This window comes from Schistocerca serialis, chromosome 2 (assembly GCF_023864345.2).
Source record: "Schistocerca serialis cubense isolate TAMUIC-IGC-003099 chromosome 2, iqSchSeri2.2, whole genome shotgun sequence".
Lineage (NCBI taxonomy): Eukaryota > Metazoa > Arthropoda > Insecta > Orthoptera > Acrididae > Schistocerca > Schistocerca serialis.
Window position 1 is genome coordinate 1,067,012,130 of NC_064639.1, and position 13,479 is coordinate 1,067,025,608.

A 13,479-nucleotide genomic window follows, 5' to 3' on the forward strand; every position below is an offset into this window, starting at 1 on the left:
CCTTTAGCGAGTATACTACTGACAGGAATCGATCTAAGTTATCGTCGGGTACAGTAAATAATTTCTCTCGCAGATGAATTGATAATTCCCCTTTCAGAACTCTTAAACCTCCATATGGTTCATGGATTCACCCCAGTATCGGGTCTTATTTATGTACTTTCGAAATACTGTTTCGGGTTGTATAATCCTATACCATAAATCTCGTTTCTTATTTGTTTACTTTTCGATCACTATTTCGCAATACGTAAGTTTTCAAATTCGCAGCACGCCGTACAAGTCTTAGCTACCTCAGGTGCCCATAGCGAGACCTCACCACTGGTTTTCGATACTATAAACTGAATTTTGTCCGCTCATTCCAGGATTTAGGAAACAGATTTTAAAACTTTTTTATCAGCACCAATTGGTGAACAGAAGTTTTCTATGTTGAAAACATATGGAACCGCCTGATTGTAAGTATGCTGTTCCACTCCGATGGTCAAAATGTCGATTGCCGTAATCTGAGTCTTCGCTACTGCAAACCGATTTTTTCCGGCTGCCGTTGCACCTCTTTTTCTTTATCTTTGGATTGATCGGTGAGCGTTGATCGTACTATCTAGCCAGCTATTTTAGGTCTGTTGACTAGCTGTCCGTACGCAATAATCAATTGTTGACTTGATTAAGCCAAGCGGGAATTTCTGAGATTACCTTTTCTTTAATATTCTGAACCTCGGCTTTAAATTCTTTTACGTTTTCGGTGTTTCCGGGTATCGATGATTCCTATTTGATCGATTTACTAACTGACTCTAGAGCGCTCTGTAGTTGAGATCGTACCTCCTCTGATTTGGTCACTATCCACTCTCATATTTCTTCCTCAGTCTTTTTCGTCTGACCCATTAATCAGTTCTAAATATACTCTTGGCTTAATAGCTGTGAGACTTTTACTTTGATCGGTAGATCATCTATTCTGTCTGACACGGCAGAGTGCTCTTTACATATCTCTTCCATATGCTTCTCTAAGATATTTACCGATCCCTGTAAGATATCATGTTTACTACTTCCTGACTTGAAGTCCAGTTTCAGTGTCTCGAGATCCTGAGGCAGCCTATCGTCTATTTTGAGCCTCTCGCGATTTATTCGCCTGTTTAATATCCTCCTTCAATCCTCGGTCTTTCTGATCAGTTTCTTCCCTGTGTTTTCGTTCTTGTACCTCCCGTTGCCGATTAGCTTTTAATATCTTCTCCTTAAATTCTCGAACCTTTTTATCCCATTTTCCCTATATTTCTGTCCTTGTACCTCCAGTTCCTGATCAGCTTTCTCCTTCAACTTAATTGAAAAGTAAAACAAAGCATCAACCCCCACTTCATTTGTAGCTTTGCCAATACTGCTAGGTCGTACAATGGAAACGCTATTGGGTGTCGGCACTCCTACGTTTTTACTTTCAGTCGTTTCTGCCGAAAACGAGTTTATTCCGGTCACATTCGATTATTCTAATTCTCCTGCTCGATTCATCTGTTCAGGGAATACGTTTTCTAGCCTATTATCATCCATCTCTGTTTTCTCCTCCTTAGTCATATCTTCGTTCATATCCTCTACATTAGATTTCAACCTAAAGAGCTTCTTGGACTTGGTCAGATACTGCAGATTACTACCAATCAACACTAACAGAACTACAGACACGCAACACACAAATACTGTCTATGCTGCAATATCATTACGACAACGCGAGGAAATTTGCAGTAGCCATCCACCAGCTGTTACAACATATTTAATTGAAGCACAATGAGCTACGACTCGAAGTTTAACTACCGATTATTAAGGCCACCTCGCCGTGTCAATTTCGATACGTACTTTGGTTTTGTTTCTTTTGTAACATCTGTAAGTCTGACTCCCTCAGACACGTCTATCGCTTTCAGTTCACTGTAACTCAGGGTGTAGTTTCTCTAAGACAGTGAACATGTAACACGAACTACTTTACACGAATAGTTACATCGTTCGTACACAGTCACTAAATAACTCACTAAATCAGATGTATAGACTGTTTACTGTTGATTTGTTTGATACCTTCGAAACCCACGTTGGGCGCCATTCGTGACGCCTCCTATTGCTGCCTACTGACATTTCCACGATCAGCGAAAGTGTAACGTCATTTTTCTGAGCCGAGCCAGAATTCTTCACATCGTCGAGTTACATGAAAGCGAGCTGACACAACACTATCTGTCACTGCAGTCAATATTTGTTGATCAGTAAGCTTAAATTCAAATTATTACCATCGGATAGCTGCGTTATTTAGCGGTTGCCGCCAAGGATGCTCATTAACAGTTACTAGCCAACCGATTTGTGTTTCAAAATGAACTAAAATCATTGGTTTTGTGTAGCTCATGGTTGTTGTGGTCTTCAGTCCAGAGACTGGTTTGATGCAGCTCTCCATGCTACTCTATCCATCGCAAGCTTCTTCATTTCACAGTATCTACTGCAACCGATAACCTTGTGAATCTGGTTAGTAAATTCATCTCTTGGTCTCGCTCCACGATTTTTACCCTCCACGCTTCCCTCCATTAGTAAATGAGTAATCCCTTGTTGCCTCAGAATTTGTCCTACCAACCGATCCCTTCTGCTAGACAAGTTGTGCCATAAATTTCTCCTCTCCCCAATTTTTTTCTTTATCTTATCATTAGTTACGTGATCGACTCATCTAATCTTCAGCATTATTCTGTAGTACTTCATTTCAAACGCTTCTATTATTTTCTTGTCTAAACTGTTTATCGTCCATGTTTCACTTCCATACATGGCTACACTCCATACAGATACATTCAGAAAAGACTTCCTGACACCTAAATCTATTCTCGATGTTAACAAATTTCACTTCTTCAGAAACGCTTTCCTTGCCATTGCCAGTCTACATCTTTTATCCTCTCTACTTATACAATCATCAGTTATTTTGCTCCCCAAATAGCAAAACTCATTCATTACGTTAAGCGTCTCATTTCCTAACCTAATACCCGCAGCATCACCCGATTTAATTCGACTACATTCCATTATCCTCGTTTTGCTCTTGTTGATGTTCGTCTTATATCCTCCTTTCAAGTCACTGTCCATTCCGTTTAGCTGCTCTTCCCGGTCCTTTGCTGTCTCTGACAGAATTACAATGTCATCGGCGAACCTCGAAGTTTTTATTTCTTCTCCATGGATTTTAATTCCTACTCCGAAATTTTCTTTTGTCTCCATTCCTGCTTGCTCAATGTACAGACTGCATAACATCTGGTATAGGCTACAAACATGTCTCACTCCCTTTTGAATCACTGCTTCCCTTTCGAGCCCCTCTATAACTGCCATCTGGTTTGTGTACAAGTTGTAAGTAGCCTTTCGCTCCCTGTGTTTTACCCCTGCCACCATCAGAATTTGAAAGCAAGTATTGCAGTCAACATTGTCAAAGGCTTTCTCTAAGTCTACAAATGCCAGAAACGTAAGTTTGCCTTTCCTTAATGTATCTTCTAAGATAAGTATTTCCTCACGTGTTCCAACATTTCTACGGAATCCAAACTGATCTTCCCCAAGGTCGGCACTACCTGTATTTACATTCGTCTGTAAAGGAATCGTGTAGGTATTTTGCAGGCATGACTTATTAAACTGATAGAACTGATAGTTCGGTAATTTTCGCACCTGCCGACACCTGCTTTCTTTGGGATTCGCACATGTACGCCGAATTAATTCGTTCGAAAATCTCAAGGTTCATTTAACACAGCACGATCTTTTCTCTTTAATATTATTTTCTTCAATATTCTCTTTAATATTAAAATGCAATAAACTATTATTACTATTATTGTCTAGAGATAACCCAATATACGTTTCACTACCTGTGATACTCTCTTCGAAATCACAGGAGACTCTAGTTTTTCTTTAGCTCGTTTTTTACTAACACATTTTCTTTGGTAGTATTCTCTATAATGTATGGTCATAGTTAAGCCTGATGATAAACATCCAAAGATGTTATTTAATCGATAACCAAAGAAAGTTACGTTTAATTAGCCCGACTTCCTAGCTTCCCGTGAGGTTAACCATTTTATGTACTGGCGCATGATGACAACACTTCAAAAAATAAACTTTTCAATAGAAATCTTAAAAACAAACCAAATGATTGTCGTAAGAACAGGAAACCACACACACACACACACACATACACACACACACACGCACACACACACACACACACACACACACACACACACACACACACACACACACACACACACGAAATGATAAAGATAGTGAACAAAAAACTTCACTACTTCAGCTCGGCGATAGAGACACCTGGTGTGGTATCATGTGGTGGATTAATTAGGAGAACAATTCTGTGTGCCTTACATCACACAACATAAAGACGAGTGGGTTACTTCCAGAATTTTCCTACTTAAGTCATGGCTGGTATTGGTGCTTCTCCCGTCTTGTCAGCATATTCCACATCTTTTGTTAGCCTGACGAGCTGTGGTGGTTTAATTCGTCTCATTATCCAAGACCTTTCGCAATAGTTCCGGTCAATAATTTTTATGTGGCCTACTACCCACCTTTCTTCTACTCGGTACTACACCAGAAACCATTTCCGTTACAATGAACGCGAAAATACGTTACATAAATGTCGTAGAACAGTAAAATTTGAAAAACAGTAGTTTCAGATTGTTGGGTACCTAACATAAACGGCCACAAATGCTTAGTGAAAATCAGACCAGATTGCCAAAGGTTGCATTTTGTAGATGCCAGGTTTCTCAGAACCACTGGATATAATGAAGAAAATACTGCATCAATCACGTTAGCTCACAAACAACTCACAGTACGTTTTGTATACGTGTAGGCACTTGCAGTTGAGGCGGATGCCAAGTGTAAACTGTTCTCCCTCTTGCAGCCAGGAGCCGAAACTTCCCGGACTTCTTTCCAAAACTTCAAATTGGCGCAATCAGCCGCTAGAAAGCTCTGTATGTCAAAAATGGCGAGTGTCACGTAAGTGGGACTTGTCACACGGTGGGAGAGTTTGGCCGCAATTGCGAACTCCACTGCCAGTTTTCCGGTATCCGGGGGACAGAGATTGTTCACCAGTTTAGAGATAAAGAGCTACACGGCGCTAAGAGTGCGTGAACTTCACTCAATACTTTGGAGGCTTCAGGCTTCGAAACGACAACTGAGCATTAACCATAGCCTTAAAACATTGCGACCCATGAATTTGCATTTTAAGCAAAGATAGGTAACCATAGACTGCGTAAACCACCATGGAGAGGCCTCCGTCCTCAAGAAGGAGCAGCAGAACATTGTATGAAATCCTCTGAAGAAAACTGCACCAAAAGAACGAGTGAAATAACCTAGCAACCCTCAGTCATAATGCACCACCACCGGCTACTCTCAAGAATTGACATCATGGACATGCAGCATTATACGCACACTTCTCAAACCTGAAAAGAAACTACCTTTTTTGTGAATTACTATTTGGTTGGTTCTTGTGTCTACTCATTTGTATGCTCGTACTATGTCTAAGCGCCTTCGCATCGCTTTACTTTAAAAAGTTGAAACAAATATATAAAATTTCTTAAAAACAGTTTTAGTCAATGCTGGCATTCACTTTAATCTAACAGTAAATTTCAGTGGTCCCTTCTTAAGTATCGTCAACTGGGTCTACCTTACACAACTTGCGCTGCTTTATACCGTTCCTACTAAGTTCTAATGCGAGCTGCAATTGGTCGGTCTTGGAAGTACTGAGTAAAGTGACTACTGGGCTAAGACACAGCGAACTTTACTGATAGGAAAATCATGGTTGTGTTGTTAGTACATCATCCTGCTGGATGATAAATGCCGTTAACTGGACTGAAGTATCTTTATGACGTATTTTACGTTGCCTGATTCATAATTACGTTGTAGTTTTTATCCTTGTTTTTATGAAATGAACTTCAGTAAGGCCTCAGGAGATGGAAACTTCTTTCTGTGGAAGCATGTTACTCGCAAGCAGGAAACAACGAAAGGTGTATGACTCATGCTACATTCGGGCAATATTACTCAAGCTATATCCGCCATTTGAGTGAACAACAGGTTTTATTCGACAATCTACACTCATGCTCATAAATTAAGGATAATTGCAGAATGTAGTGCCACACAACTTGCACTACACAAACCTGGCACTAATAACGTAGGCACACAGCGAGCACACACGATACAGATCTGTAAGTCCATGGTATTGGTGATAAATTGAGAAACCCGTCCCGAAACACATGTGCTACAAAACGCCACTGTTTCCTGCGCATTAAGGGCTCTCCTGTGATCAGGGGTCAGTGTAATACAGCGTGCAGGTCTCCGGGCGAATAAACCATGTCTGTTCAATCGTCTGTAGACTGTGTGTCTAGAGACAACTGTTCCAGGGGCTGCGGTAAGGACCCGAGCAAGGCTACGTTCAGTACTCCGTGACCATCTGCGGGTACTGATGGTGAGATATCGGTTTTCTAGTGGTGTTGTACACTGTGGACATCCCGTACTATAGCGCCCGGACATCTTTCCTGTCTGCTGGAATGTTGCCATAATCTAGAGATCACACATTGTGACACACGGAGGGCCCGTGCTACGACCTGCCCCAGCATTCTATCCCTCATAACGTCATCAATATGTGTTCTTTGAGCCATTTTCAACAGACAGTCACCATTAGCACGTCTGAAAACGTCTGCATACTTACTCGCTGCACCATAATCTGACATGCACCAACACACCTCTGCGTATGTGGACTGCTGCCAGCCCTACGGTGTGACGACCGCAGGTCAAACGCACCGCATGGTCATACCCCGAGGTGATTTAAGCCCGCAACCCGCCCACCAGACCGTTCTTTCACCATCTATCAGCTTTATCCTTAATTTATGAGCATGAGTGTAGATTTCGGCCTTAGGCCATTATCAGGTGTTACCTTAGGCCGAAATCTAGATTGGGGAATAAAACTTGTTGGACAGTCAAATGGCGGCTATATCTTTCAAAAAGTTTTAGATGACTGTGGCTCCACACCAAAGCAAAATCATTACACATTCTGTTACATGCAAACGCAGGCAGAAAAGAAGAAAATCTAGAACTGTGTTGGAAAAATAGTCAAAGTGATACCTTTTGATGAGAAATAAATACGTAAAGATGACAGTTGATACAACATTCACATTTTTATGACCTCATGTTGAAGATTTCTCCGAAATCAATTAGAAGCGCATTGTGGGTCTACATGATGAACTTAGGATACTACGAAGAGGGTTTCTGAAGTTTAGAGAACACCTGCAATCACTTATGTCAATATTCAATCTTTGGTTAAATGGCTCTGAGCACTACGGGACTTAACTTCTGAGGTCATCAGTCCCCTAGAACTTAGAACTACTTAAACCTAACTAACCTAAGGACATCACACACATCGAAGCCCGAGGCAGGATTTGAACCTGCGACCGTAGCAGTCTCGCGGTTCCAGTCTGTAGCGCCTAGAACCGCTCGGCCACTCTGGCCGGTATTCAATGTTTATTGAAGTGAAATTAGTGTTAGTGGTGCCTCACGCTGCTATAGAAGTTCTATAAAAGTGAAAAATGAGGAAGTGATGCACTAGGCACAGCAGGAACATTATTTTCAGTTTACTTTATAAAAACTTAAAACTGGAGTGACTCGGTATATTCCATTTATTCTCGTAATACCTTCCGAGAAGTCTATAAAGCTTTAAAAAGTGTCACACCACTTCAGATTTCTAGTTTCTTTCCTTTCCTCTTTGGACGGGGTAGCTTTAGAAGCAATGTTCTTTGTTCATGACATGACATAAACATGATTTTCACTCATCCTGAAGTTGTTATTGACCTTCAGAAACTTGATGGCACACGAAAACTCTTTCTTATCAGTTATTTAACTAATGAAACCTTGTAAAATCACGAAAACATTAAAAATGTCTGTAAAGTACACTACTGGCCATTAAAATTGCTACACCAAGAAGAAATGCAGATGATAAGCGGGTATTCATTGGACAAATATATTATACTAGAACTGACATGTGATTACATTTTCTCGCAATATGATTGCATAGATCCAGAAATCAGTACCCAGAACAACCACCTCTGGCCGTAATAACGGCGTTCATACGCCTGGACATTGAGTCAAGCAGAGCTTGGATGGCGTGTACAGGTACAGCTGCCCATACAGCTTCAACACGATACCACAGGTCATAAAGAGTAGCGACTGGCGTATTGTGACGAGCCAGTTGCTCGGCCACCATTTACCAGACGTTTTCAATTGGTGAGAGATCTGGAGAATGTGCTGGCCAGGACAAGAGTCGAACACTTTCTGTATCCAGAAAGGCCCGTACAGGACCTGCAACATGCGATCGTGCATTATCCTGCTGAAATGTAGGGTTTCGCAGGGATCGAATGAAGGGTAAAGCCACGGGTCTTAACGCATCTGAAATGTAACGACCACTCTTCAAAGTGCCGTCAGTGCGAACAAGAGGTGACCGAGACGTGTAACCAATGGCATGCCATACCATCACGCTGGGTGATACGCCAGTACGGTGATGACGAATACACGCTTCCTATGTGCGTTCACCGCGATGTCGCGAAACACGGATGCGATCATCATGATGCTGTAAACAGAACCTGGATTCATCCGAAAAAAATGACGTTTTTCTATTCTTGCACCCAGGTTCGTCGTTGAGTAGACCATCGCAGGCGCTCCTGTCTGTGATGCAGCGTCAAGGGTAACCGCAGCCATGGTCTCCGAGCTGATAGCCCATGCTGCTGCAACCGTCGTCAATCTGTTCGTGCAGATGGTTGTTGTCTTGCAAACGTCCCCATCTCTTGACTCAGGGATCGAGACGTGCCTGCATGATCCGTCACAACCATGCGGATACGATGTCTGTCATCTCGACTGCTATTGATACGAGGCCGTTGAGATCCAGCACGGCGTTCCGTATTACCCTCCTGGACCCACCGATTTCATATTCTGCTAACAGTCATTGGATCTCGGCCAACGCGAGCAGCAATGCCGCGATACGATAAACCGCAATCGCGATAGGCTATAATCCGACCTTTATCAATGTCGGAAACGTGGTGGTACCCATTCTCGTCCCTCCACGAGGCATCACAACAACGGTTCACCAGGCAACGCCGGTCGACTGCTGTTTGTGTATGAGAAGTCGATTGGAAATATTTCTCATGTCAGTACGTTGTAGGTGTCGCCACCGGCGCCAACCTTGTGTGAATGCTCTGAAGAGCTTATCATTTGCATATCACAGCATCTTGATCCTGTCGGCTAAATTTCGCGTCTGTAGCACGTCATCTTCGTGGTGTAGCAATTTTAATTGCCATTAGTGTAACTCGGCTTGGTGGTATGCGTAACGTTTCGAGACTAGTATGTTTATGGTGACAAATTTGTGTAAAGAGCCCGTACTCTGCTGCGCGCCTGATGCATTGTGTGTGGCCGTGTTGCAGAGCTGCCCGCGGGCAGCACCATCTCGCACGTGGACGTGGTGGGCTCCGGGCTGGGCGTGCTGGAGGCGGACGCGCTGGGCGGCGCACGCGTCGAGTCGCTGCGCCTCATGAGCAACAGCCTGCTCGCCGTCGCGCCCAGGGCCTTCTCGTCAGTACCCAGCACGCCTCTTCTGCGCAGTAGCCTGCTCCCCTTACACGGGATGATTTTGCTAAACGGGGGCGAACTGCAGGAAAAGAACCGTGACAGCATCAGGACCAAGAAATGTCATGTGCACATGCGGCCTGATATGCTAGGGATGTGCAAGGCATAGAAGGTGGCAATAACTCATCTTTGACAGTGAGTACAGTATCACCATCTGGCATGTGCACAAGCAGCATGCACAAAGGCAGACGACTGTATGCAGCACACTCTACCACCATCACTTACAAATTATGCAGGTCTTATCACGAGGGACGTTCCCGAAGTAAGTTTCGTCCCTTTTCTTCACAATGAATCTTTGATACCAAAAACAAGACATCATCATGGACTACATATCTTCAAATATTTATCGACATAGTCTGCTACCGACATTGAGTCATTTGCCGCAGTGAGTGATCAATTGCAAAAAACCATTCTCGTAAAACTTAGTGCCCTACAGTGCAAGAAACTGTCACACAGCTTGCTCCACCACAGCATTGGTTTGGAAGTGATAGCCCAAGAGTGCTGTTTTCAACGCAGGGACCAGATGAAAGTTTGATGGGGCCAGATCGGGGCAGTGGTCTGGGATCAGCCTTGCTGTGTGTGGGTTATCATTGTCCTCCAAGAGCGAAAAAAGACCCTTGGTCTCTTTCGTCGAATAGCGGACGTAAGTTCCATGAGGATGTCACAGGAGTCGCATTTTGTTCCTAGCTGGGGGAAATCAAGGGGAATCACACCTTTCGCAACTCCAAACACTGTAGCCATATTTCCAGCGGAGGAAGACACTTCGAATTTTTTTCTTCTCTGGTGAATTGGGAACCTTCGAACTCATTGATTAGATTCAAATGGTTCAAATGGCTCTGAGCACTATGGGACTTATCATCAGTGGTCATCAGTCCCCTAGAACTTAGAACTGCTTAAACCTAACTAACCTAAGGACAGCACACAACACCCAGTCATCACGAGCAGAGAAAATTTGATTAGATGCTCGGGTATAGTGGTACACCTGTGTCTCGTCGCCTGTGATGATTCCGAATAGGTACTCATTTCCCTGCCGCTCATGCAGCATTAAGTAATCGAGGTTCATTCCCATTATTGTGCTCTTTAGGTCTCGGTTGTTTCTCGGTACCCATCTTGCAGACTCTTTTCGATAACTCAGCACATCATGGAGCACCTGATACGCAGCGTGGATGCAACCTCAGACATCTCTATCCACCTGTCCACCTGTCCTCTAGTCTATTAATATTGTTTTTATTGATGGAGTCGACCTTCATACTCCACGCTCTGCCTTCTATCTCTGAACGTGCAGCACCAACGACCAACCATCCAATGACCTTAACTATACACAATCTGTGGGCTTTCATGGATGATGGACATATTAGTCCGACGTGCCCATTCATACCGAATAACTGCATTCATTCCCATTGGCAACCACGTTCTCAGCACGTGTCAGTGTACTCGAATGGTCTCTGACACACCAGTGTGCTGCTACTTTCTCTTCTTCGGCGAATTCTTCATTCCTCCTCCGCTTGCGCCCCTTCCCTCGTTAAACTAGCAACGTATTTGGACTTAAATGGGTTTGTTTGGGTCACTTGGTGTACCATCATCATTTCCAAAAACAATGTTGAAACACTTTCGGTATGTTCCTCGTAACTACAGACTTGCCTACGTGGCGATGGTTTTGTAATCGGTTCGTCGCACGGGAAACCATGTTTCTGGGATTCCTGTCAACCATTCAATTAACATGTGAGGCTACCTTTAGCAGGGTCGGTACCGTCAGCCCTGCAACACTCATCTGTGGGTTACGGAGAATATGGGTGGTAAGGAGACAGTGAATCATCGGCACTGGTTCAGATTCAGTGTATGGGTGGGTGGGGATTGTTGACAAACGCCTTGTGGGACCAGTCATCCTTCCACAACGCCTCACAGTTGAGGCATGTCTGCAGCCTCTGGTTGTAACCCTGCCTCCCCTGTAGGAAGGTGGTACGAAGGGTAATGAGGCTGTTACATGATGGTACTACAACTAACTGCCCTCTTGAGTGTAGAATTAAAACATTAGTACAGACAGATTATTCCCGACTGCCTGGTGTGTGTTCTCATGTGTACTTTCAATAATTGAAACCTACACTGTCAAATATATTTTAATTCGATCTTCAAATTTGTGTCCTCCCTAGGAACGCTTTTCAATATGCCTGCAAAGCCTTATCTGCTCTTCACCCTCTCTGGGATTGTTTCCTGCAGTGGCCTCCATTTAGCAAAATCAACCTTTATGTGCACCGTTATATCTAAACATGGTTCATTACAAGAAATGCTCTTCTTTAAGTTGTGCATCATTACGTTGATAAAATAAATTTTCATGTACAGTATGTCCCATTTCTCTTGACCAAATAACATGTTTTGCAGAAGACAAATAAAAAATGTATCGAGTAAATGCTGTTCAGCTACCTGGGGGTCTTAACCAGCATAATTGTTGTCCTTGTACCTTAGTTTGTTTTGAGGACATGAACAGTAGGGAGATTTTTTCTGAACAGATATCTATACTGATATTTTTAATTCAGTAATCCACTGCCTTTACTCGAAACCTATTGGGAAACTTACGACTGTGTACTAATCACGTATTCATGACGACATTACAAACGCAGCGCAAAACGTATTCTCACATATGGTAACACAGAGGCGCATATCTTGGGTAACGTAATTCGTCCACTTGCTGAAGTTGGCAGTAAACAAATGTGTACACAGTGAAAATCCTTCACCCATCTCCAGTTAAGCGATTATGTGAGTGAGAAGTAAGAGGAAGAATTTGTGGGAGGAAAGGTGTTATATGTCCTGCCATTTACCTTAGTACTTATGAAATGAGAGAAAATAAATTTAGTGTCAAGTGTCCAACACGAGACATTAACATTCAATTGACGCTGATGTTCCACCTCTACCAGCTATCATGGGCTTTTGCTGAACTAATAATGTATGTCCTTTGGATTAACCGATCCTTTTCTTGAGAAAGATCTGTAAAAACAACATCGGAGAAGAAGTTCTCGATGGCGAGGTTTCCCTGCTGCGCCCACGAACACAACTGTACACGATTCTGGCAACAATTCATGGTATAATTGTACAGGATGAGGCGTGAATCGTGACAGATTGCGATGTACACTGGCTCTAGGAATGCCACCCTCTACTTAAAGCTGTTGTGTGCTCACGTGTTCACTGCAACAGAAACGAGAATAGCAACTTCAACGGCTTCACCCGCGCAAGTTCTGCGACGGTTAAGTTGGCCTGATTTGAAACTTGTCGTCCCTGAGGAGTCGAACAAGACGAGAAAGCATCCTTCGGGAATGGAGCTCCTTGTCAAGATATCGCTCTTTGTAGTGTTTCTCTATCTGAGCGGCAGTACATCTACCCTCAACCACATTAAAAGAAAACTAATGGTCATGCAATTATTAATCAAAACTGCTTAGAGCACACAACACATCGTTTAAAAGTACTACGGTACTGTACCTTATGTCCCCTGTTATAATGCATACATGTCCAAAGGAACAGGCACTGTGGCAATTACAGCCGCTATGAAATACATTAAATGAATTCGCAATTGCGCATATGGACAACTATCAGTTGCAGAATGGAATGTCGACAGTGAAAATTTGTGCCGCACCGGGACTCTAACAACGATTTCTCGCATATCGCGTGCGGTCGCCTAACTTTTTTTTTATCTCATTTTGTTCGGAACGGACGCCCCATGACGCTTGTTCAAGTTCGTCGTTGACCCATTCAATCAATAATACAGGTACTGACGATACCAGACAAGTGAATTTCAACTTCAACGTTTGTGACCTGTTCGGTGATATACATAATGGATGTACGAGT

General features: G+C 43.1%; 1 protein-coding gene across 1 annotated transcript in view; it reads left to right on the top strand.

Annotated features, from left to right (window-relative positions):
• LOC126456628 (chaoptin-like) overlaps positions 1-13,479 on the top strand; it is a 176,992-nt gene that overhangs the window by 38,018 nt on the left and 125,495 nt on the right. The window contains exon 2 of the mRNA XM_050092371.1: positions 9,441-9,588. Within this exon, the coding sequence (XP_049948328.1) occupies positions 9,441-9,588 (148 nt within the window). The remainder of the gene's footprint in view (positions 1-9,440; positions 9,589-13,479) is intronic.